The following is a 26,822-nucleotide window of genomic DNA, read 5'->3' on the forward strand; positions in this document are numbered from 1 at the left end:
CTCCCGCCACCGCGCCCGGCTAGTTTTTTGTATTTTTAGTAGAGACCGGATTTCACCGTGTTAGCCAGGAGGGTCTCAATCTCCTGACCTCGTGATCCACCCGCCTCGGCCTCCCAAAGTGCTGGGATTACAGGCTTGAACCACCGTGCCCGGCCAACCACTCTTATTTTCTAAAAATCTCAGGACCAGATTCACATTGATACCCTGTACTGGCAGCTTAACTTCCTGAAAGAGACAAAAAAACAACTTAAACTGAGAAAACAGACCCTGGTGAAATGTTCCCATTGCCCCACCTTAAAAAGAGGTGCTGGGCTCTCCGGGTCTAAACTCTCCCCTTCATAGCAGCACTTCCCCCTGCTATTGTACAGACAGGAAGCACAGAGCAGGGGAGAGGCGGCCCCAGGGGAAATGGAACTCACAGCCTACTAGGGATGGGCTTCTGTCAGAGCAGAATATAGCTCAGTGGAATCTATATTCTCTGTCTTGGCTAAAGAAGGGCTCTATAAAGGCTGCCCTATAATACTGCAAAAGGAACCAAGACTAGGCAGTAGCAAATGGACCCAAGAGGTACACAGCAGCCATTTCTGCCCTGGGCCCAACAGAGCTGCATTTAGTTATATCTCGGTAGTAAAAATGTAAAGTCCCTTCAAAAGGGGTAAACCTCCAATTACAAAAGATAGTAATAATAAACAGGAAAAACAGCAAATGAATGCTGATTCTCCCTGTTCTAGTTTCTATTCTGTTATTCAACTGTAGTGGAAACACCTCAAAGTGCACAACACAAAACAGCAGATTCCTGCCCCTCACCTGTGTGCATCTGACTTCTCACCCTGCCACCTTCCTCATCCACCCTGCCTGCCCTCTGTCCTGCTCCACTGGCTCCTGCCAGACCCCTGGGCCCAAAGGTGCCCTCTCCACTGCCGGTCAGTCAGTGCCCCCCTTCTGCTTGGCCAGGGTGTGCTTCAGCTCCCGCAGGTTCTCTGTCAGCACCTCTACCTCATCGAGGCGGCCACACTGCTTGGCATCAAAGATGTATGCCTTGATGTTATCGATCTGCTGCAGGAGGAGCTCTTCCTCTATGGGCTCCTCAGCCTCCGGCCCACTGTCACTGTCCATCTCAAAGGGGTTGGTACAGGTGGGTTCCTCAAAGGGGTTGCCAGGAACCAGAGGGCTTGAGGGCCTCTGCTGGGGATATTCATCTTCCTCACTGAAGGGGTTAGGAGCTAGGCTGTCTGGCTGAATGAATGGATTCCCTGCCACTGCTTCCTCCTCCTCGTCCTCTTCCTCGAAAGGATTGTACTCTTTCAGCATGCGGGCTGAAGGGTCGAAGGAAACCCCTGCAGCAGGAGGACTAGTGGTGCCCACTTCCATGGGGCTGGAGAGGTCTTCCTCATCAAAGGGGTTTAAGGAGGGCCCCTCATGTTGCTGTGGCATGCTGCTCTGGGTTAAGAGCTCCTGGCCAAGGGCTGGGGGCCCAGACCACACTCTGGTGGGCTGTTGAGTTGAGCTAGGTGAAGGGGTCTTGGGAGCTGTGCTGCTTGGAACTGGGGAAGAGCCTAGATCCAAAGCATAAGCAAGGTGGGTGCGAGGCTCTCTGCTGGGCTCCAGCTGAAAAGGGCCGATTTCTCGGAAGTCCAGGGACCGAGTCCGTGTGTGCAGGGATGCCACCCGAAACTGCTCCCTTTCTCGTTCCAACTCCCGTTCACGCAGCATCTGCAGCTGTTCCCGCTGCAGGTCCTCCTCCTCAGCCTGCCTCCGGGACAGCTCAATGGCCTTCTCTGTCTGCTGCTGGTCATACTCGTCCTGCAGCTGCCGCAGGTTCTCCTGCAGGGTGCGCACTTCATCCGTGCGGCCCGCGGCCTTGGCCTGCCTGATGAATGATGTGATGTTGTGGATCTGCTGGAGGAGCGGGTCTGAGTCCTCACTCTGCCCCTGACCTCCTGACAGCGGGAGCCAGCCCTCAGCCTTTCTCAAGAGGGCAGAGCCCCTGCGGAGAGATGCCACCTCCCCGTTGGCTGCTCGAGAAGCCAGGCTACTCTGCCTTTCCTCAAGCCTTCGCTGGGACTCCAGGACAGCCTGGGGAGAGAGCAAGCAGAGAGAAGAAATAATCACCATGCTGGCAGCAGCCCACACTGTCAGCCACCCTCTGTTGTCCCTCTATCCCTGTGCCAGTGACACTCCAATTTCTCACCTCAGGACAAAGATATCCAACTGCTAAAATCAAGTCATGTTTTTGTGTATATGTGGGCGGAAGGGAGACCCTGATTTTCAAAAAAAAAATTAAAATATAATGAATAAGTTAGGGCATCAGATTTTCTCAATCTTAGATTCACAGGCCATATACTCTTCTTAAACCTCTGAGATCTGTTCCCCTCATCTACACTGGAATCTCACACAGTGTTAAATACACATATAATTTTCTGTTTAATATTGCATATACCAATATGTTCTACAAGGAACTTCCTAATGTCTTGGTCCTCTGCAACTTCTGCCATAGGGAGAACTGTCAATCTCTATGATATTCTAGCCATGAGAGAATCAGCAGAAGCTCTGAAAGAAAAATAGGACCTGGGGAGAAAAACAGTTATTCTAGTTCCCATAGATGAAAGTGAGGCTGAAACACAACAGAATAAATATGCACATCTGACAGAGAGGTTCTGATTCACTACAACCCCACACAACCTGGGAGCCCACAGCAGCCTCTGTGCTTGAGAGCCACAGGAGGAAGCGGGCCCCATACCCCTGGCTTCACTCACTTGTCTCTCCATGGCCCTCTTCCTCTCCATTTCCTCCTTCCTTTTCTTTTTCAGTTCCTCAAACTGTTCTTTGGTTGGCAGTGACATCAAACCAAGCAACTTTTCCTGCAGGGAGTGACAGACAATTTTACACTTAAACTCTTTTAGAGAAAAAATGACCCTTAAGCCCCATGATGAGAGTTTGCTTAAGCTGAGCCACTCTATTCTCCGAGAGTGACATCATTTGACAGCAGCCAGAAAGGAGCACACTCTTATACTGGGTGAGAGAGTCAACTCCAAATGGGCCTGCATTTTCCTCATGAAATGATCAACAGCAGATATCCCAGTTATTCACCTGGCTCCAATGTTAGCTTCTCTATGAGGTCTTGTCCCTGCCCATCCTATTAGCAAACCTCAATCCCAGTCCTCTCTCCCACACTTCCTTGCTGTAAATTTCTCCACAGCACTTTTGCTATCTTACATACTAGATATTTTAGTTGTTTGTGATCTCTCTCCTTCTTTAGAACACAAGCTTAATGAGAACAGGAACACTGGTCTTTTTTGTTCACTATAGGACATCCAGCACCTAAAACACTACCTGGTATATAGGAGGCGCTCAACAAATGATTGCTGAATAGAATCACTAATCAAAGTGAGGAACGGCCTACTTCTCTGTACTACAGAGTCAGAAAACTAACCCAACAGGACTCCATCTATTAGATCTCTTTGTTGGCTGGGGCAGTGTGGCTCACGCCTATAATCCCAGCACTTTGGAGGCCGAGGTGGGCAGACTGCTTGAGCTCAAAAGTTTGAGACCAGCCTGGGCAACATGGTAAGACCCTGTCCCTACTTAATAAAAGAAAAAAAAAAAAACACTTTGTTTTAATTAGAAAAAAAAAAAGATCTCTTTGTCAGGGAGCCCCAAGGGTGGTTAACTGTGACTCTCTCAGAAGGGGCCTTCATGGGTAGAAAGACACAATTCAGACCTAACCACTTAGGTTAGTCTGCCCTTAATCGGCTGTTTCCTCCCAGCTGATGGCTCAGGAAGAGTCACTTAGGAGATTATCCTAAGGAAGAAATACTAAGTACCAGTATTACTATCATGGCAACAATTAACAGCAGCAAAAAATTAGTCTATCAAATGCTCAACTAAAGGAAAACGGTTAAAGAATGGCATATACAGTCAATATGCACTATCGTAACTACTGTATATAAAAAATACAAATGGGAAAAAAGAAAACATACCAGAATAATGAGTGATTGTAATGGGGACATAGGATTAAAAGTAGTTTTAGTTTTCTCTGAAATCCAGATTTTTCTCTAAGTGTGGCATCATGCATTCATAATTTCAAAAAATAATACAATGTATAAATAGGAAGTAAACAAGTCATTGGCATGGATCTGCCTCTGGGGAAGCAAAAGAGCAGGACAGGCCAAGCATGACATTTATGCCAACCCAGGATGGCTTTACCTGCACAAAAAGTGTAGCTGAGTATCTGATCATTCTCTGCAGCCGCAAATTGCTTGGATGTGGTGGAGGGTCCTGGTTCAAGCCCAAGGTTAAGATCTTCTTACTGAATTGGAACAAACACATGAATATAATGAGCACTGCCAGCTTCAGAAACAAGGGTGAAAAGTATAATATGTGGAGTTGCCAGGCTTTCATGCCAGGAAGGTGTGTAAAGATGGGCAAGTGACTCCATCGAAGTTTCCTTGAAGGCAAAGCCCATTTCTTACCCTTTGTCTGTACACAGGCCTCAGCACAGGGCACACAACACTGTCATGGAGGGACTGACTACACATGCAGAGCCAGCTTCACAGGTGAACAACCTATGCAACTGGAAAGGACTGGCACTTAAAAGAGCCCTATGCTTGGTTTAATGCTCTGCTGTTAGTGTTTTTATTCTTAATAATTTTTGAACAGGGGACATGCATTTTCATTTTGTATCAGGCCCTGCATCTACGTAGCCCATGCTGTATGTCTGCATGGACAAAAGCGCCTTATCTCATTCTTCCTCTGAGTCACTGTACTTCCCATAAATCAAAGGGCTAATTTAACCCCAATGGCCAGTCCACAGTCAAAAAGCAGCTGTGGATTTGAGCACAGACACAAAGAAAGAACCCGAGTTTCTATCTTTGCTCCACAACTTTTGCTATCTGTGACATGATTCCTCACCTTTGACACAGGATATTAATCCCTACCTCACAGGGTAACTTCAGAATAAATGAGCTATTCCAGAGAAAACAGCCAGTGACTGGCACATGATAGGTGTCAATAACCAGCTCCTCTTTAACAATAACAAACATTAGAAATCCTTAATGAAACAAAAGTCACTGAGATGCATTAAGTGCCAGAGTTGTCCCCTTCCTTGCCCTCCACCTCACCCACTGCCCCATCACCAGAAGTCTGAGTGAGTGCAGGTCTACTTTCGCCATTTCATTAGAACAGCATCTTCTCCATTCCACCAGCAGGCAGGATACCACTTAATGGACCTTACCTTAAAGCGTCTATCAGCTCATACACTTTCTGCACTTCCACTCGAAGGTCACTGGCATGTTCCAGACTGTAGGTTGATTCCCCAGCACTAAGGAGAACCCACAGAGACACGTGACCTAAGTTTCATAGTGCAGACTGGACAGCATAGTGTAGGACGCTAAATGTGTAAGGCCTCACAAAGGCAGGTAATTCTCTAAAGGTGGCACTTCAGACTTTTGGATATAATGCAGTGTCCATCTCTTGGAATGATGAATCAAGTGGAAGTGACATTTCAATTTGCAGACGCAATAGGGACAGACTCAGGTCGACGCCTCCAAGGACTAGCCCTTATGCTCATCACCAAAACAAATGCGGCTGAATTTACTCTGGCCTACTTTCTCTAAACAATTCTACTGCATCTAACAAGATGTAAGAAGTGGTTTACTAAATCAGTTGGTTACACTACAGTAAAAGCAGAAAACTACTTGGCTTTTCTCGCTCAAAAGTACCCAAGGAGGTTCGAGACCAGCCTGGCCAACATGATGAAACCCCGTCTCTACTAAAAATACAAAAATTAGCCAGGCATTGTAGTGGGTGCCTGTAATCCCAGCTACTCAGGAGGCTGAAGCAGGAGAATCGCTTGAACCAGGAGGCGGAGGTTGCAGTGAGCCAAGGTCGCACACTGCATTCCAGCCTAGGTGACAGAACAAAACTTGGTCTCAAGAAAAAAAAAAATACACACACACACACACACACACACACACACACACAGTTTTGTTTTAAACAAGGCACATCTACTGCTACATGCATTGCTTTAAATGTGGCAGAGAGGCAACACAGGTTTAAGACAAAAGTCAGAAAATTCTGAAATTAATAACACTGGATACCATAATTAATTCTTTTCCTATAGGTTGGGAAAACACTGCTGGGATCTGACTCTAGTAGTTAGCACTTCAACTCTTAACTTCTAGGTCACAAACACTAGGCTTCAGAAAAAGCCATGCCTTTAAACAGGGATCAGCAAATTTTTTCCATAAGGAGCCAAATCATAAATGTTTTCAGCTTTGCAGGCCACACAGTCTCTGTTGTTGCTATTCAACTCTGTCGTGGTGGTGCAAAAGCAGCTACAAACAGTAATCAAACGTGGGCATGGCTGTGTTACAATAAAACTTTATGCAAACAGTTGACAATAACTAGTATTGGTAAGGCTAAAAAGAAAGTGAAATCCTCATACACTGCTGGTGGGAATGCAAAATAGTGCAGTCATTCTAGAAAACGATTTAGCAACTCCTCTATGGAATGTTACTCCATGGTAATATATAGTTAGCATAAAACCCAGCAATTCCACTCCTAGGTACCTACCCGAGAGAAATGAAAACACGTCTACACAAAAACCATAAAAATTTGTAAACAAATATTACAGGAACATTATTTATAACAGCCAAAAGTGGAAAAATACCAAATGTTCAACAACTGATGGAACAACAAAATGTGACAAGTATCCACACAACGCATTCATACAGATGGAATGAAGTACTGATACATGCAACAACATGGATGAATCTTAAAAACATTACACTTTGTGAAAGAAGCCAGACAAAAGAGATTTTATATTTATGATTCTACTTATATGAAATTTCAAAAACAGACAAATCTATAGAGACGGGAAATAAATTAGTGGTGTCCAGGGAGATGGGGAAAGGGCAGTGGCTGCTAATGTATGGGGTTTCCTATTGAGGTGATGAAAATGTTTAGAATGAAGACAGTGGTAACGTTCACATAATTTTGTGAATACACTAAAAACCACCAAACTGTACACTTTAAAAGGGTAAAGTTTATGGTGTATGAACTACATCTCAATTTTAAAAAAGAAGCAGATGTTGGCCGGGGGCGGTGGCTCACGCCTGTAATCCCAGCACTTTGGGAAGCTGAGGTGGGTGGATCAGGAGGTCAAGAGATCAAGACCATCCTGGCCAACATGGTGAAACCCCATCTCTACTAAAAATATAAAAAAATTAGCAGGGCATGTTAGCATGCGCCTGTAATCCCAGCTACTCGGGAGGCTGAGGCAGGGGAATTGCTTGAATCCAGGAGGTGGAGGTTGCGGTGAGCCGAGATTGTGCCACTGCACTCCAGCCTGGGCGACAGAGCAAGACTCCATCCCTCCCCCTGCCAAAAAAAAAATATATATATATATAAGCTGGGTGTGGTGGTGTGTGCCTGTAGTCCCAGCTACTTGGGAGACTGAGGCGGGAGAATCACTTGAACCCGGGAGGTGGAGGTCGCAGTGAGCCAAGATCATGTCACTGCACTCCAGCCTGTCAACAGTGAAACTCTGTCTCAAAAACAAACAAACAAAAAAGCAGATGTCAGGATACATTTGGCCCATAGGCTGCAGTCTGCCAGCCCCTGCTCTAATGGACATGCCTACTTTAAGCCCTGACACCTCAATGTGACACTCAAGTGGCATCTACCCAGGCATGAGCATGAGACCCACTGCCCTTCCTCTGCTCTGTCCAGATGCTGCACTCAGCAGCAGTACCTATTGTCTGAGGCCCTTCCCAAACCTGCTCAGTCAGAATAGCCAAGGTTAACTGAATGTGGCTGTCTTTTTACAAGCTCATGTGATGGTAACATGTACCCCACTAAAAGACAGACATGAAGGCGATTCTCTTCATAACAGCCAAAAGTGGAAAAAAACCAACTTCAGCTGGTCTCAGAAAAAAAGCACAGTTGAAGTTAAGATTTTCATTTTTGGCTACTGGAGAACTGACCTAAGATGCCAGAAAACAGTCACCACTGGATTAGAAAAACATAGATGAATAGCTTACTTTAATGATGCTGCCATCCTGATGTATTCTGGAGCTTTCTGGTCAACTTTCTCCATGCAAAGTCGTAATTTCTAAGAACAAAAACAAAGCGGTAAGTGGTATGCTCAAGATACAGAAAAGCCTACCCAGAAGCTAGGCTCCATCAATGGAGATATATAAATGTTCACTTTTCCAACATATTAATTGCTGTTATCAATTTCCTGATTTATAGACCTACTTTCCAAGCAGAAAATTTTGTAGGAAGGAAAGAAAGTGAGAATGGAGCTTCTGACCAGATGTTTTGTTTTGTTTTTTTTTGAGGAGTTTTGTTCTGTCACCCAAGCTGGAGTACAATGACGTAATCTCCGCTCACTGCAACCTCTGCCTCCTGGACTCAAGCGATTCTCATGCCTTGGCCTCCTGAGTAGCTGGAATTACAGGTGTACCACCACCACGCCCGGCTAATTTTTATATTTTTAGTAGAGACAAGGTTTTGCCATGTTGGCCAGGCTGGTCTCGAACTCCTGGCCTCAAGTGATCTGCCCACCTTGGCCTCCCAAAGTGCTGGGATTATAAGAGTGAGCCACCACACCCGGCCAGATGTTTTTGAGAGGAGCAAGGCTTCCAGGGCACAAGCCAAGGTGTCTACCAAGACAAAAAGGAATTAGCTGCTACTTTCTTTCTCTGCCAAGTGATGCCAGGCAACAATAGGAAACCAGCACAAGGCATTGCCAGGGCTCACTTCAAAAGAGGAAGTGGCACAAACACAGTGGGTATTCACAGAAATGAGATACCAGGTTGTGAACTCCACACAAAGGATGGAGAATGGCTACATCTGCAACCCAACATGGGGCTTAATTAACACCATTTCTAGTAGCCTGAGTATTTACATGGGGATTCCAGAAACACTGCCATTATGACCTGCAGAACTGCTAACAATGACTATTCAGTGGTCATCAGACAAAAATATATCTTCCCCTATTCAGAATGTTGCACAAGCTGCTTCCTCTGCCTGGGCTGATCTCTTCCCTGCATCTCTTACACTCCTGCCCACCCAGTCCACCTGGCTAGTCCTCCTCAGCTCACAGGTCTCACTCGGCCATTAAGGGACCAAGCCAGTCTCACTCCCAGATAGTCTTTGCACACTATTACCTCTCAGAGTATGCATCTAGTAGGGGGGCTGTGGGATCGCTCATAGTAACGACAGCTGAGGCATTTGGACAAACTTAGAAGGGGACACTCAGTAAACTGGTAAAGTCTGAAAACTTGTAGAACTTTCTAAAACTTGGAAAGTCTAACACTCCCAAGTGAGTTTCCCAGGATTCTTCTGGCCCACTGTTTACGAACATCTCTAGCTTCTGCTCTCCCCACCGAACCTGTCTACACCACGTGGCAACTGCCCTTCCTCCTCTTGCCTCTGGGCCACCAAAGCCTCCACCCTCCTGCTTTCAAGTAGCCAAGGAAGGCCACTTGAAACAAGTTTGCTGCAACACACCCAGGATGACTCTGACTCACACAGGGCCCTAGATGGGAAATCATAACATGGGCCTTTAACAGGAACTACAAATAATTCAAACGAACAACTTCCCAAAGCATTCTCCAGAATCTGCAGGAGTGTACGTAACAAACAGCCAAAATCTGCCTAAGAAATTAGACCCAAGACCAGACAGCGCAAATCACCTCGTAGAGCTTCACGATGTCGGGTGTGTACTCCTTCTCATCAATCTGCTGCTCTCTCTTGAGCAGCGTGTCCTTGCAGTGTGTACAGCAGCGGATCCGGTCATCGTCCTTCTCATCCAGGACCGAGCTGACACTGCTCATGCTGCTGATGCTGCCTCGGCGGGAGCCATGGGCACTGTTGGGTGACTGGCTGGGGCTGGTGTGGGTGCTCAGGGACTCCTTGCTGGCACTGGTGAGCTTGTCTGTAACCACAACACCAACAGGCAGCAATGACCCCCACAGCATCCAATTACCATACCCACGACCTCAAGGCGGCAGTCCACAGGTGTTTGATTCAGAGAGTAATAAGATCAGGCTCCAGCTGTGGGCAAGTACTGCCCCTCTGCCTTCCTGGTGTCAGACTCTGGTGGGAAAGGACTCCACTGCTGCCCCTCCAAATCCAAACAGCCTTGCCTTTCCACCTGCCACTCTCTTCCATTTGCCTTGTGCCTCCAACACAACAAACATTCTCCTGGGAGACTTTCCTCCACAGCCTTCCCCCTATTCCCAAACATCTGGCTCCTATCCTCTCTGAATGCAGGTCCTCCAGGAAAGCCTTTTCCAATTCCCTGAGGCAAAAACTATCCATCCTTCCCATCAGTTCCCACCACATTGCCCATTTCGGAGTACTTTCCACTCTTCTCCCTGTGTACAGTTACATGTACACCCCAGAGCGGCCCTAGGAACCTATGACTCTTTGTGGGTACAAACTGTGACTTACTCACACTTGTACCCTTTACATATCCAGCAGGGCCACCTCACAGCAGCTGCCCAGTAAATGCTGGCTAAAGAGCTCAAGAGAAGAAGGGTGAATAGTGTCCCAAAAAGGCTGCTTATAGTCTTATGTACATGAGACAGGGAGTTGGTCTCAGGGAGAAAGTATCAAGGTAAAGTAACCTGGTATATGTGAGAGTTGGACAGAAGAAGCATCTGTTTTTGTCCCCACATTATCCAGACACCCCATGGCCAACAGCATGCACAGTCAGCAGAACTCTCTAGTGTAAATTTATCCCAAACTTCCCAGAAGCCAATGAGATAATCTTCAGCAACTTCTACTCAGCTTGGTTGCAAAGTCCTGGAGGATTGGGTTCCACCTAAACTTTGTCCTCCACACACCCCCAACTATTCTATTTGCTCCTCTATTAACCTATCCTGGGCTTTCCAGAATTCCATGCCTTTGCTCCTGCTGTTCATTCTACCTAAAATGTCCTTTCTCCATCTCTTTTGCAATCCTACTCATCTTTTAAGGCTCTTTTCGAACATCACCTCCCAGCCCTAAGCATCCATGCTCTCACTGTCCCTGAACCCACAGCACTCAGCATCTCTCATATTGTATTAGTCTTTTCTGTATGACAGTGAGTTGTGTGTGACTTATCCCACAGGAAGGGACTAGCCCACTGTTTATATTCAAGACCCTCTTCTCAAAATCACACTTGCCACTTCCAAGCAGAGCAGACAAAGAGTTGGTCAGCCTCTCCTGAGTGCCTGACACAATCTCTTTCATTGTACATCTCTCTTTAGAAAGCAATTATTTATTTGTGAGTTTATGTCCCCTGCTAGATGCTAGACTCCTTAGGAGAATGAACAATGCCTTATAGGCTTATAGGCCAGAAATGGGCAAAAGATGACCTGTGAGCCAAGTCCAGCCCGCAGGCTGTTTCTATATGGCTCTCAAACTAAGTATAATTTTCACATTGCTATTTTATTTTATTTATTTATTTTTTTGAGACGTGAGTCTCACTCAGTCACCCAGGATGGAGTGCAATGGCTCAATCTCAGCTCACTGCAGCCTCCGCCTCCCAGGTTCAAGCAATTCTCCTGCTTCAGCCTCCTGAGTAGGCGGGACTACAGGCACATGCCACCACGCCAGGCTAATTTTTGTATTTTTATAGAGACAGGGTTTCAACATGTTGGCCAGGCTGGTCTCGAACTCCTGACCTCAAGTGATCCACCTGCCTCGGCCTCCCAGAGTGCTGTGATTACAGGCGTGAGCCACTGTGCCCAGTCTAGTGTTCACATTTTTAAAAGGTTGTTTAAAGAAAGAAAAAATGTCACAGCAACCATATGTGGCCCACAAAGCCTAAATGTATATACTATCTGATCCTTACAAAGTTTGCCAATCCCTGTTATAGACCACTGTATCCACCCCTAGCATAGTACCTAGCCTGTAGTGGGTTTCACAGAATCAGCAACTCAATGTATGAGGATTCCCATGAGCCATTAATGTAACAAAAAGGTCCCACGGTCCCAGTGGTGATTAGCAAATAAGCTAGACTCAAAAGAAGATGAGGGTCCAGGGCCCCACCTCCAAGTCACCTACTTGCCAAGGGAAGGCTGATGAGCTCCATACACTTCTTGCACATGATAGACCCACAGAGGCGGCAGTGGTGGCGGCGGTTCCGGATGCTGAACTTATTCCCACAGTCTGGACAGAAAGGGACATCCTGGTCGTTGACCCAAGGCACCACAGATTTTTCTATTGCTTTGGGAAGAGCAAAACAACAAGAAAGCGGGCCATTTTAAAGAGAGCTTTGGTCAGGGAAAAAAGATAATAAGATGAATGTGAGCAAAGTTTTAAAGTTACCTCGAATCTTTGCAGATTCAGTATTTGTTCTGTCAAACGCAGTGAGCTGACCGGGAGAAAATATTGCCAAATGAAATTAACCAGGTGATGTATACATGCTCCACATTTTCCAATACATCAAGCGGGAAATTAGCACATTTGGATTTCTCCAGTCTCATCTGTCATCCCCAACTCCACAAAATCACAAAAGCAATTTCAAGTGGGACAGGGTATTCGTTTTGCATCTAGAACCTACCTCCCTTCCTATGACCCACTTCTAATCTCTTTATTGTCAGTTACCCATTTTAGCAATATTCAGGGGTAGGCAAGGATGGGTAGGGGCAGTGACTGAAAGCAATGGAAAACTCTCCATTCTCCACAGTGCTCCTGGACCCTAAAACTGGCCACATATTTCTGCCTTACAAAGTACACATAAAGAACTGTACTTGTGGTTGCTACTATGCCCAGCACACAATCCAGGTTACACACAACAAGCACATTTAGGATCAAAATACACCCGTGAGACCTGGTCACTGCTTCTTTGTTTGCCATCACACACTACACCTCACTGGGTGATTGTGCCTGGGACACCCAAAAGAAGAATCTGAAGGAAGAAAGGTTTTCTGGCACCTGAGTGGGATTCACAGGTGGGAAAAGGGAAGCTGAGCATGTGGCAAGTTTGTCAGCCTGGGCCATTCTCTTAAGGAATGCTGGCCCAGGCTAGAACTGTCCACCACATCCTCTGCACCTCTCTAGAAAAGGCGTTTCTCTGCCACCATCAGCTGTATATGATATACACATGTGATAGAAATGTGATTATTTTTTCCCAGCAAATGTGTATTTGCAGAAAAAAAAGTTTTAAGACAACAAAATTTACCTTCTCTAACCTGATTATTAATTTATTGACTTCCACAACATAGTGGTCAATTCTAGCAGCTCGGTGTTTTTTGAAGTCGGAAAGATGGCTTCTCACAGCACCTAGAGGGAAGGAAGGTAGGGAGACAAATGACTTATAGTTTCTCTGAGGGAGCCTCTCTACCTTGCCACTTATCCCAATGAATTTCAAAAGCAGGTTGGTCAACATAGCGAGACCTCGTCTCTCTCCAAAAAATAAAAAAATTAAAATAGCCAGGCATGGGCATGTACGCCTATAATCCCAGCTCCTTGGGAGGCCAAGGCGGGAAGATGGCTTGAGCTCAGGAGCTGGAGGCTTCAGTGAGTTATGATCCCACCACTGTACTCCAGCTTGGGTGACAGAGTGAGACCAATCTCAGAAAGAAAAAAAAAAAAATTTCAAAAGCAAGTAAAAACTCTAGGATTTTAGAGTCATACCAAAAATTCAAAAACCAGGAAAGCAAATGGAAGAATATCTGCTGAATTGTTAACTGTGACCTTCTGAGGCTACCAAGTACCATATGAGAGACCTGAGAGTACAGTAGATAAAAAGCATGGACTCTGGAGTCAGCCTGTGCTCAAGTTTCAATTCTGCCACACACTGTGTAACTTTGGACAAATTACTTAACAGCTCTGTAACTCTAAGAGTACTCAACTATCAAATGGAATAATAATGGTATGTACTTCACAGAGTTGTTACGATGATTAAATACGTTAAAATTTTTAAAGTCTTAACTGACTCTCATGCCAATGTTAAATAAACAGGGTGGTAACATTATGGGTGATTTAAAAATTTTTGAATTATCTTATTGTTTTATACTTTATAAATCTGATACAATATGGTTTTTCCTCAGGATAAAGACAATTCTCAAAATGGCCAAAAAAATGTAAATGCTAATAGATTCCCTTGTGGAAGCTAGTTAAGCTGGTACCTTCCTCAGTCCAGCAGCCAAAACGCAGGACAAATGTCTGCAACACAAATAGCTTACTGTCTGAGTAACCTGAAATATCCCCTGCTCACTGGAACAGTCTCACCTGTTCCAGAAACATATTGCCCTCAACCCTCCCGGCACTCAATGCATGTCTCCTTCCCAATGATCACCTATTCATTTATAGACTGTAGTGTAACAGAATTTGTCACATCCCAAGCTTTTAAAAAAAAAAATTTAATTGCCAAATAAAAATTGCATATATTCACCGTGTACAACATGTTTTGAAATATTTATACATCGGGAAATGGCTAAACTAGCTAATTACCATATGCATTACCTCATATACTTACCACTTTTTGTGGTGACAACACGAAGTCTACTCTCACTGACTTCCAAGAATGCAAGATATTTTCATTAACTATAATCAGGCCAGGTGCGGTGGCTCATGCCTGTAATCCCAGCACTTTGGAAGGCCGAGGAGCATGGAACATTTGAGGCCAGGAGTTCAAGACCAGTCTGACCAACATGGTGAAACCCTGTCTCTACCAAAAATACAAAAATTAGCTGGGCATGGTGGTGCACGCCTGTAGTCCCAGCTACTCAGGTTGCTGAAGCACGAGAATTGAACCCAGAGGCAAAGGTTGCAGTGAGCCAAGATCACAGCAGCACACTCCAGCCTCAGTGACAGAGGAAGACTCCATCTCAGAAAAACAAACAAACAAAAAACTATAAATCACCACCTTGTACAACAGATCTCTTGACTTATTCCTCCTGACTGAAATTTTGTGTCCTTCGATCAGCATCTCCACGTTATACTTTTTTTATTTACTTATTTTTGAGACAGAGTCTTGCCCTGTCATCCTGGTGGGAGTGCAGTGGCGAAATCTCTTGGCTCACTGCAATCTCCACCTCCCAGGTTCAAGCGATTCTCATGCCTCAGCCTCCCAAGTAACTTGGATTACACACATGTGCCACCATGCCCGGCTAATTTTTGTACTTTTAGTAGAGACAGAGTTTCACCACATTGGCCAAACTGGTCTCAAACTCCTGGCCTCATGTGACCCACCTGCCTTGGCCTCCCAAAGTGCTGGGATTACAGGTGAGCCACTGTACCTGGCCACACATGCTATACTCTTAAACATCCACATGTCTTTTCTTTCCTAATCATACTCTAACATCTAATTAAACTTTAATTTAGAATTCTTAGGGGTGACCATAAATATTAACTACTAAAATTTGCCATTCATTTAACCTACAATTTGTAACTTCAATTACTGCAACTGGCAACTTAATCAGAAAATCCCTAGTAATCTCACATTGGCAATCATGAAACAAGGTATCACAAACAAGCTACCATAAATAAATATTAACTTACAAAATTTGTCATTCACTTGACCTTCTACAATTTGTGACTGTCTTCAGTTGCTGCAACTGGCAACTTAATCAGAAAATCACCCCAGTAATCTCACATGGGCAATCATGAAACAAAGCTAATAAGAATTCATGTGTCCAAAATTTCTCCTTCGTGTTTTGGATTGGCTTTCATATGTGTCTCATAATTACATATGTATAGTATTATTATTTTTTTTTTCTGAGACAGAGTCTCACTCTGTCACCCAGGCTGGAGTGCAGTGGCGTAATCTTGGCCCACTGCAATCTCCACCTCCTGGATTCAAGCAATTCTCCTGCCTCAGCCTCCTGAGTACCTGGGATTACAGGCATGTGCCACCATGCCCAGCTAATTTTTTTGTATTTTTAGTAGATACGGGGTGTCACCATATTGGCCAGGCTGGTCTTGAACTCCTGACCTTGTGATCCACCCGCCTCAACCTCCCAAAGTGCTGGGGAATTACAGGCATGAGCCACTGTGCCTGGCTGTATAGTATTATTTTTAAAGCAATTTTCTCCATTCTCCAATACAGTAGCAAATAGCCACAAGTGGACATAGAACACTTAAAATGTGGTTAATGTGTGGTACAGAAGTGACTTTTAATTTTATTTCATTTTAATTTATTAAAACTAAGTAGCCCATGACTGGTGGCTACTGAATGGACAGCACAGTTGTAGGACTTTCCTTATTCAAAGAGACATCTTCTATAACGGCACTAAAAAGATACAGTAGATAAGCCTGGGTAAATTTCGCTTTCCTTCTTAGGGCTCCAGTTTCCTCATCTATAAATGGGAAAAAGGATCATTACTTCACAAGGCTTTTGTGAAAGGTGAACAAGATCATAAACATGAAAATTTAATAAATCACAAGGGAATAATTAATGAAGGAATAATTACCCATTTCATGGACAGAAAATATTTTATTATATTAATGACTGTTATCATTAGATGGTTAAAGGACATGTAGGCAAGTATAGTAGCTCACGCCTGTAATCCCATCACTCTGGGAGGCTGAGATGGGAGGATCACTTGAGCCCAGGAGTTTGAGACCAGCCTGGGCAAAAAAGGACCCTGTTTCTACAAAAAATACAAAAATTAGCCAGGTGTGATGGTGTGCACCAGCAGCCTCAGCTATTGAGGAGGCTGAAGTGAGAATATCACTTGAGCCTGGAATGCAGTGAGCCATGATGGAGCCCTGGACTCCAGCCTGGGCGACACAGTGAGACTCTGTCTCAAAAAAACACACAAAAAAACAAAAACACAGATATGTAAGATTAGACAGTTCAACTAAGTGTGTGTGGCATGATAAATAGGTTTATTGAGATATAATTCACATACATACACCATTCAAAGCAAATTCATTTGTTTTTAGGATTTTAAGAGTTGTACAATCAGCACAGTAAATTTTAGAGAATTTTTATCATCCCAGAAACATGAAAGTAGGTAGATGGTACTATAATTATTCAAAAAAGTAAGCTGCATAACCCAGTGCCTGTCACTGGGCACGTAATGTCCTATGTGAGAGGAAAGATTCGTTAATGGACTCTGTGCCTGGGCTGACATCCGAGAGATATGGATTCATACCCCACTTCTGCAGTTTACTCACTGTTGTCCCTGGGCAGGTTCTCATGAGGTGCAGTGAAGACCTAAGGAGACCATGGGTATAAAGCATTTAATGCAATGCCTAACACAAAGTGGATGCTCAGCTGGTTCTCTTCCATTTTCTCCCCCCAACAAGGGCATAAGGTCCATTAGAAGCTTAGACCATTACGGTTTACTGATGCTTCCTCAAGTCAACTTTTAAAACTTTACCTAGAACATAGCAGATGCTCAATAACCACTTGCTGAATGAATAAATGAATTTTCTTACCAAGCTCCTGGGGTTCCCACATGTAAGGATCAACCCCTCCATAGCTGAAAGACTCATATCCTTGGGTCCCTGATTCTGCTCGATCATCCCCTTCTCGTTTCAACAACCTGTCCTTTGCTTTCTTAGCCTTCTGGACAAGACCTTGAAAAATGGAACAAATAATACAAATGAACCATGAAGAACGCCCAGTAAAGACTCAAAAGAAATCTCAAAAAACAAGAGTTAACAAAATAATTATCATTTGTTTAAAAATGCACCAGAAATATTCAGATCCCAAGTAAAATGCAGGAACAAGCACACAAACTCTATACTACAACTACCACAGAGCACTACACTTGTTAGTCAGTATTAGCATTAAATTGGTTTAGGTGGCCGAAATATGGGCTAAATTACTGCTCATTGCCAAACTTAAGAGCACAATTAAATAAAAGTGCTAAAATCAAATTTGATGAGGAAAACAGGGTGATGGAAGTGTTTTCTTCTTTATCTTAATTGGAGTGGTGGTTAAGTGGGTATATACATTTTTTTAAACTTTTTGAATTGGGCCAGGCGCAGTGGCTCACACCTGTAATCCCACAAGGGAGGCGAATTCCTTGAGTCCAGGAATTCAAGGCAGCTTGGGCAACATGACAAAACCCCATCTTTACTAAAAATACAAAAAACTAGCTGGCTGTGGTGGCATGCACCTGTAGTCCCAGCTACTTGGGAGGCTGAGGTGGGAGAATCACCTGAGCCCAGGAGGTCGAGGCTGCAGTGAGCTGAGATTGTGCCACTGCACTCCAGCCTGGGCAACCAGAATGAGATCCTGTCTCACATAACATAACATAACATAACATAACATAACATAACATAACACAACACAACATAAAATAATTAAAATAAAATAAAATAAAATAAAAGTGTACACTTAAAAACTATATCTCAATTAAAATAAAGTTTTTTAAAAACCAAGTTCTATAGTACTAATTAATTTACCCCAGAAACTCATGAGTAAATTCTTCTCATTTACCTCCAGGATGGGATTCAGCTAAACCTCCATCCCTGGACTGGTGTTCCCCATAGGCTTAACTGGACACAGAGTTCTTCCTTCCCCACTACTGCCCACACACTTATTGAATGCATGTGAGAATACTTGCAAAAAGCTTCAAGAAACAGATATAACATCTACAACATAACACAAACAGAACCAGATTTGGTAAGAAGAGAAAATGAACATTTCCTATATTTAGACCTTGTATGTACCAGGCACAATGCAAAGTGCTTGCAAATACATCATGCCAGTTCATGCTCACAATGTTATAAGGCAGGTGACAGCCCTACTTACAAATGAGGAAACGACATCAAAGACGGGGAAGAACTTGCTTCACCCAAGATCACAGAGCTCACAGGTAACAGCAGGGCTGGAAGTAGACACCTCATGTGTCTGAAATGAGAGCTCCAGCTCTCCCCAGCTAGTGCTGATTCACAAACTATGCCTCTGCAGAACATGGGTTCTGCCACCTGTGCTGGTGAAGAGAACTACCTGTTAAACTGAACAATCAGCTGGCGGGGGCAAAAAAAGAACTCTCAATTCTAAGTCGCTCTCTCATGAATGTTCTTGAATCTTGGATGAATGCTATCCCTTTCTTCCATCAGAATCTAATAGAAAATATCAGACTGAATATAAAATGATATCATTACTTTTACCTTTTATTTATTTATTTTTTAGAGACAGGGTCTCACTCTGTCACCCAGGCTGGAGTACAGTGGCACAATCATAGCTCACTGCAACCTTGATCTCCTGGGCTCAAGCGATCCTCTTGCCTCAGTCTCCCAAGTAGCTGGGGATTACAGGTGTGCACCACCATGACTAGGTAATTAAAAAAAAAAATTTTTTTTGTAGAGATATTGCCCAGGCTCGCAGGCAGAGGGTGAGATTGATAAGAATATACTTGTCTTCTTTTAATACAGTCAAGCCAATAAGCAAACTTCCTGATTATTGGTCACTGTGGGACAGCTTTGTCCAAACTGGAAAAATATCAAAACAAAAGGACATCCTTTAAAATGCACTAAAGTGGCCAGGCACAGTGGCTCAAGCCAGCACTTCGGGAGGCCGAGATGGGCGGATCACGAGGTCAGGAGATCGAGACCATCCTGGCTAATATGGTGAAACCCCATCTCTACTAAAAAATACAAAAAACTAGCTGGGCGAGGTGGCGGGCGCCTGTAGTCCTACCTACACAGGGAGGCTGAGGCAGGAGAATGGCGTAAACCTGGGAGGCGGAGCTTGCAGTGAGCTGAGATCCGGCCACTGCACTCCAGCCCGGGTGACAGAGCAAGACTCCGTCTCAAAAAAAAAAAAAAAAAAAAAAATGCACTAAAGTGTCTTTTTTTTTTTTAAGACAGAGTTTCACTCTTGTCACCCAAGCTGGAATGCAATGGCAGCTATCTCAGGTCACTGCAACCTCTGCCTCCCAGGGGTTCAAGGGATGCTCCTGCCTTAGTCTCCCGAGCAGCTGGGATTACAGGCATGTGCCAACACAGCCAGCTAATTTTTGTATTTTTTTTAGTAGAGATGGGGTTTCACCACATTGACCAGGCTGGTCTCAAACTCCTGGCCTCAGGTGATCCACCCAGCTCGGCCTCCCAAAGTGCTAGGATTACAGGCATGAGCCACTGTCTCTGGCCTAAAGTACTCTTTTCTAGTAACAGGGGAGAGGAAACTGCCTGATGTGAACAAAGGGTCTAGCAAACCGGAATGTGAGTTAGCAAATAACAATTCATTTTTGCAAACAAGACTAAAGTATCAGGTTAAACAGGCAATCTATACCATTAACCACATTAGGAGACAGAAAAACTACCTGGCAATCTTCCCAGAATGGACATAGCCCTTCCACAGGAGGCCAATTAAGAATAATCCCATATATTTTTAAAAACAATAACAAAGCAAGAAGCCACAGTCAATTTTCAGCTATCTTCTCTTCTACTTACTGAAAATGGGCTAAACTGGAGCTGAACCAGGACTGGGTCTCGAATCCACAAACTTTTTACTAATGACTAGTCTATCTTTTCTTTTTTGAACTGCTCCCAAAAACTAATACTAAGGTTCACTCTTTTGGTTTTAACTTTTCACTTGCCTAAAACTAACCATGTCATAACATTTCTAAGAATCAAAAGACCAAATGGAAAGGTAATCTGCTTTCTAAAGGGCTTTTCAAAAAACCTTTCTTTTTTTTTTTTTTTTTTTTTTGAGACGGAGTCTCGCTCTGCCGCCCAGGCTGGAGTGCAGTGGCCGGGTCTCAGCTCACTGCAAGCTCCGCCTCCTGGGTTTACGCCATTCTCCTGCCCCAGCCTCCCAAGTAGCTGGGACTACAGGCGCCCGCCACGTCGCCCGGCTAGTTTTTTGTATTTTTTAGTAGAGACGGGGTTTCATCATGTTAGCCAGGATGGTCTCGATCTCCTGACCTCGTGATCCGCCCGTCTCGGCCTCCCAAAGTGCTGGGATTACAGGCTTGAGCCACCGCGGCCGGCCTCAAAAAACCTTTCATGTCAATCCTTAAAACTTTACTTTCCTGATTCTGAACTGCAGAAAACTGCAACATAATCAAGAATTCCTTTCTAACTAAAGATATGATCATTAGTAGTACTAGAGGTAGAGATGTGGGGGGTAGGGCAGTGTGGGAGATAAAGGAAAAACCAAGAGGATCTTTTCTTTCTTTTTTTGAGACAGTTTCACTCTGTTGCTCAGGCTAGAATGTGACAGCCTTCATCTCCCAAGCTGAAGCAATCCTCCCACCTCAGCCTCCTGGGTAATTGGGACTACTAGTGCGTGCCACTATGACTGGCTAATTTTTTAAAATAATTTTTTTGTAGAGGTGGTCTCGCTATGTTGCCCAGTCTGCTCTCCTGGGCTCAAGCAATCCTCCTGCCTTGGCCTCCCAAAGTACTAGAATTACAGGCGTGAGCCACTGCACCCGGCTGAAGTAACTTTATTTTGTTTTTTGTTTTTGAGTCAAAGTTTCACTCTGCTGCCCAGGCTGGAGTGCAGTGGCATAATCATGGCTCACTGCAGCTTCAACCTTCTGGGCTCAAGGGATCCTTCTGCTTCAGCCTCCCAAGTGGCTAGGACTACAAGTACATGTCATCATGCCCAGCTAACTAAAAAAAAAAATTTATTTTCTCTTTTTTTTTTTTTGGTACAGACAGGATCTATGTTGCCCAGGCTGTTCTCAAACTCCTAAGCTGAAGTGATCCTCCCACCATGGCCTCCCAAAGCACTGGGATTACAGGTGTGAGTCACTGTGCCCAGCCAAGGATCCTTTCAAGTTTCTTTCACAAGGCACAAAATTTCCATTCTATTTAGTATTCCTTAAATAGATTCCCGTATCTGTATTCTCTAAATAACCTTAAACACTCTTCCTCTTAAAAAAGGGTCAGTGAAGGAACCGGGGAACATTCTCTAACCTCTCTACCCACTGGCATCACCAGTTTTAGCAATGGCATTGTATATGACTTAGTTCAGCTGACACCAAGACTGGAAGCTAGTTGAAAATGATGGAGGCCCTTCCTTTGGTTGTCCAAAGGAAACTTACATAATCAGGTTTTTCAGTTTTGTTTTTGCTTCATTTCCTCCAGGAAGCTGCAATGCATGCTGTGATTGAAACACGGGGCCTCTCACCCTCAGTGATGTCACATGCAAACGGCAGCACTGGACATAGAGATGATAGAAGACCTACATTCCAGGCCTAGCTCTGCCAATTCCTGTGTGACCATGGATAAGTAACTCAACATCTCTTGAGCCTCACTTCACTTACTCTCTATAAAATGAGACCAATCACCTTCTTGCAGAGTTGTTAGGACAGTCAGATGAAATAATAATGTCTGTGAAAGAAACTCTAAAAACTATAAAGCACAGCATTTTTTTCCCCTCCTAATAGTTATGGCTCTGCTCTACAGCCTCTACAGCCAGAAGCCACTTCATCCACCATAGCCCTCAGGATTTCAGAAATGTTTGCCTTTGTTGTTTTTGGATAGAAGTTGTAACTGTCTATGCTTCTAGAAACTCTTTTTTACTGAACAGAAAAGTGAGATACAGTGGGACTCTAGGGACAAATATGTGATTACAAAGTGCATATGAATCACCTGTCAGAAAGCCAAAGTACACTTAGAAATACATGGTCATTCCTTTCTTTCCCTCCCAATAAAGACTGTGAATACAGCATCCAGAACTCTTTAATCTCATGGCCTTCAGAAATGCTGCCAGCTGTGAGAAGCAAGTTAGCTGAAAACTACAAAAATAAGTTCCAGAGGAGCAGCATCTTTGTTGTGTGTGTGTGTGTGTGTGTGAGACAGAGAGAGAAAGGGTCTCTCTCTCTCTGTTGCCCAGGCACGAGTACAGTGGCACGATCATCGCTCACTATAGCCTTGACCACCCTGGGCTCAAGCAACCCTCCTACCTCAGTCTCCTGAGTAGCTGGGGCAACAGGCGTGCACCATCACGCCCGGCTAGTTTTTTTAAAATTTTTTTGTGAGGTGGGTTTCGCGATGTTGCTCAGGCTGGTCTTGAACTCCTGAGCTCAAGTGATCCACCCACATTGGCCTTCCAAAGTGCTGGGAATAGAAGCATAAGCCACTGTGCCCGCCCAGAGAAGCAGCATCCTATCTGGAGGTTAGAATTTGATGTCCAGGAAATACAACATATATATAGTCAAAAGTACCTTTGAAAAATTCTTTCCACAACTCTCTCAGATCTGAGCTCTTGGAAGCTCAAAAACCAAGGTTTTCAGATTGTTTCTTTTGTTTTTCAACTCCGACCTTCCTTTTTCTGGGCTAGAGAGGGCAAGATACCAGTTGGGGAAGGATGGTGGGTAGGCTTATATTTGTGACAGGTAAAATGGGTGCATAATGTGCCTCCATCATCATAGCAAAGGAAAGAAATTCCTCTCCAAATCTTGTTAGGCTAGTAGTTAGAGAATAGTCAGGCCAGATCACAGCAATTACATTTACTAGATTCAAAGTCAGACTGTGTTTCACTGAGTGGCTTTAGATAAGTTATCTAATCTCTCTGTGTCTGGTGCAAAATGTGGCTCACAGCCACACAGTTATTGTGAGGATTAAATGAAATAAATAAACAGGGAGACTCTGAAAATGCCTGGCACATGACAAACACTCATCATTTGTGTGCTACTACTATTATCATATTCCCATGGCAACACTGAAGCTGATGAGAACTATCCTGTGAGTTAAAGCTCTCAATGACAGCAGGGTATAGGCAAGGTCCTCGCCTCTTACTTTTAATTTGCCCTTTGACATCACGGTCTTCGCCCGAGTGTTCTTCCTCGTAATGTGAGTGAAGCTGATAGAAAGACTGCAGGTCCTTCAGGCACAGAGGGCAGAGGAAGCCCTCCCTCACTTCCCCTGGGTCATCCAGAGAAGCCATGGCGGTGCTGCTCTCAACCCTAGGAAGGCAGGGATCTCATGCCAAGAGTCAGCTTGATTCCTCCCAAGGAACCATGGTTCCCGCAGCATTAGCTTAAGCAGCACACAGACGGTGAGGAAGTAGCTTCATGGCCCTGGACGAGGTTTCCTCTCTGGAGTAGGAGGAGCCTAAGAAAGAAAAGAAGAAGGGAAAAAAGCCAGTTCAGGCAAACTGATAGCAATTGAGGATTTTCTTCATTCTTTTCACAGTTCAAAAGGGTACTTAATGTTTGTTCAGTGCAAGTATGAGAAAACAAACTCTTTCTCAAATCCTTAGACCAAGCAAGCTGCAAAACCTAAGACGTGAAAACATCACTGGACAACAACAACTCAATTAAGTGGGAAACACAGATTCTTGAAATAAGCAAATAATACCTTGGCAATTCTCTTACATTCATTCCAAATGACCTAACTTCGTAATTCATATGCCACTTTAGCCACTGGGGGAATGTCTGAAGTACTTATCAACAAGCAGAAGTTTTTACTTGACGCTGTTTACCTTGATTGTTTATTCAACCACATATATTAAGTTCTTGATACTTGTAAGACACCTGTGTTAGAAATGCAAAGATGAAGACATAGTATCTCCCATAAAAACACACAAAACACCAAAACTCCTAACATCAGTTAAAGAGAAACATTAGAAACCTACTAGTCAAAAAGAAAAAATTTATTTTATATTTGTGGAGCACTTATCTCTAATGGGCTTACTAGATTTTTTTTTTTTTAAGAGACAGCATCTTGCTCTGTCACCTAGTGAGCTACAATTGCTCACAACAGCCTTGACTTTTGGATTCAAGTGATCCTCCTGCCTCAGCCTCCCAAGAAGCTGGGACAACAGGAGTGTGCCATCACACCCAGCTAGTTTTTAAATTATTTATAGAAACAGGTTATTTCTGTGTTTCCCAGGCGGGTCTCTAACTCCTGGCCTCAAGCAATCCTCCTGCCTGAGCCTCCCAAACTGCTGAGATTACAGGTGCGAGCCACTGCACCCTGATAGATCTTATAAGCCAGTAAGTGACAGTTAAGTAGCAAACCTGATGTTCTCACTGCTTCAAAAATAAAAGGCTGGCCAGGCATGGTGGCTCACGCCTGTAATCCCAGCACTTTGGGAGGCCAAGGCAGGCGGATCACCTGAGGTCAGGAGTTCAAGACCAGCCTGGCCAACATGGTGAAATCCCATCTCCACTAAAAATACAAAAATTAGCCAGTAGGCGCCCCAATCCTAGCTAGTGAGGGGACTGAGGCAGGAAAATTGCTTGAACCCAGGAGGCAGAAGTTGCAGTGAGCTGACATCACGCCATTGCACTCCAGCCTGGGCAACAAGAGCGAAACTCCGTCTCAAAAAAGTAAATAAATAAATAAATAAATAATAAAGAAATAAAAGGCTTTGGTGCCTAAACATTTCAGGGCTTAATAAGTTACATTCTCTGTCTTACTGGCCCATGGCAAAGTCACTTCCAAAATGTCACCTCATCAAGACTCTCAGTCACGAGAGAAATTGAGACAAAACCATTCCACAAAAGCAGAGAAATGTCTCCCCAAGAACCTGGGGCTACAAGCCACAGTATATAGTCGGGGGGATGTGTGACCCTCAGCTTTGGATGGACTGTAGAAGACCACGGAGGAGGGACTGCCTGGTCCTCAAAGCTGAAGGGTGGCAGCAACTCAGAAAATAAACAAATGAGACACCAGGACCCTATTTTTCCCCTCTAGTTAAGAAACCCAGTGACTTCATACATTTTCCACTGAAATATAGTAGCTCTAGGTCTGGTCTGTTCCCTCCTCAGCCAGTGGTTCATCTGATGCTGACTCTGACAGCGCCCTTTCTTCCCATGCACTCACCCCAAACGACCACAAACCAAACACAAAGCCCACCACATCCATGCCACAAAACCACCCTTCACGCCTCAGCCCAAACCCAAACCTCACTTCCTCAAAGAAATGCCTCTTACTCAGAGCATCAGAATGGACTTCTCCTTCACAGCACTCATCTCAATTTATAACCGCAGGTACATAAGTGAAGTGACCAAGTAAGACTGAAAAATCTGGGAGGGCACAAACTCTATGTTTTCCCCTTCGCCGTCTCCCCAAGGTTTAGCACAGTACCTGGCACACACAATGAAGAAGCACAACAAAGCTCCATTAAAGAACGAACAAATGAATGAACTCCAAAATCATATAACTAAGCATATGCCATAAAGAAACCACCGAATCGGACCCCATAACCGTAACTGAACACATACGCAAGCCCCTCGCACTCTTAAATCACGTAAAAAGTCAAAAACAAACAAAAAAAACTGCATGTTCTGCAACCGTACATCCAGCATTAATGTCACCCCGCCACATGCCGCATCGACGACATATCCCACAGCCGCACTCAACCCGCCCTCACGACCGCACACAACCACAACCCACGTTAACTAACACGATTATACACATGTCGCATGACCACACACAACACGAACGACTCAACCCCGTGGAGCAGACATGACAACGTCACACATCGCACAGACACCACACAAAACACTCCAAACATCTCTACACGAACTCAGAACACAAACGCTTCAGCTTTACACAACCAGAGAATCAAACACAACCGCTCGGGAGACAAGCACCCACCCACTCCCCCGACAGCTGCACAACCAAACCCAAGTGTATACGCCCCGCGTAACCGCACAGAGCCCAATCATCACAAGCACACACAAGCGAAACGCACGGCCTGAAAGCCGCATCTCCCACCTCTCACGTCACACCCACAACCACACACGGTCCACCCCACAGGACCCGCCCATCTCCGTTCTGGAGGAGTGGTGTCTCCGTCCCCCAGACTAGGCCTGACCCTCTGTACCCGGCCGGGCTCCTGCGGACACGCAGGCCTGTCCCGTCCTCGGGCCCGGGCCTCCACCGTCCCTCACACAGCCGCGGCCGCCATCTCCATCGGTCGCTCGGAACTCAGCAGGTGCGCCTGCGGCGGC

The 26,822-nt window shown here is 44.7% G+C and overlaps 1 protein-coding gene across 2 annotated transcripts; it reads right to left on the reverse strand.

Annotated features, from left to right (window-relative positions):
• On the reverse strand, nucleotides 1–26,822 carry RBSN (rabenosyn, RAB effector). 2 transcript variants are annotated; one of them, XM_033210819.1, is made up of 12 exons: nucleotides 26,696–26,822; nucleotides 23,659–23,973; nucleotides 17,389–17,529; nucleotides 13,181–13,281; nucleotides 12,325–12,370; nucleotides 12,061–12,222; nucleotides 9,702–9,943; nucleotides 8,043–8,113; nucleotides 5,234–5,320; nucleotides 4,207–4,309; nucleotides 2,757–2,861; nucleotides 1–2,076 (listed from the first exon to the last, which is right to left on the reverse strand). In XM_033210819.1, exons 2-12 carry the CDS (start codon nucleotides 23,804–23,806, stop codon nucleotides 925–927), a joined length of 2,358 nt encoding a protein of 785 aa, XP_033066710.1. In that variant the 5' UTR covers nucleotides 23,807–23,973; nucleotides 26,696–26,822; the 3' UTR covers nucleotides 1–924. The 2 variants fall into 2 exon arrangements, with proteins under 2 accessions (XP_033066710.1, XP_033066711.1); XM_033210820.1 differs by having other exon boundaries at nucleotides 26,687–26,804.

Source organism: Trachypithecus francoisi, unplaced genomic scaffold (assembly GCF_009764315.1).
Source record: "Trachypithecus francoisi isolate TF-2019V2 unplaced genomic scaffold, Tfra_2.0 Lachesis_group0, whole genome shotgun sequence".
Classification (NCBI taxonomy): Eukaryota; Metazoa; Chordata; class Mammalia; order Primates; family Cercopithecidae; genus Trachypithecus; species Trachypithecus francoisi.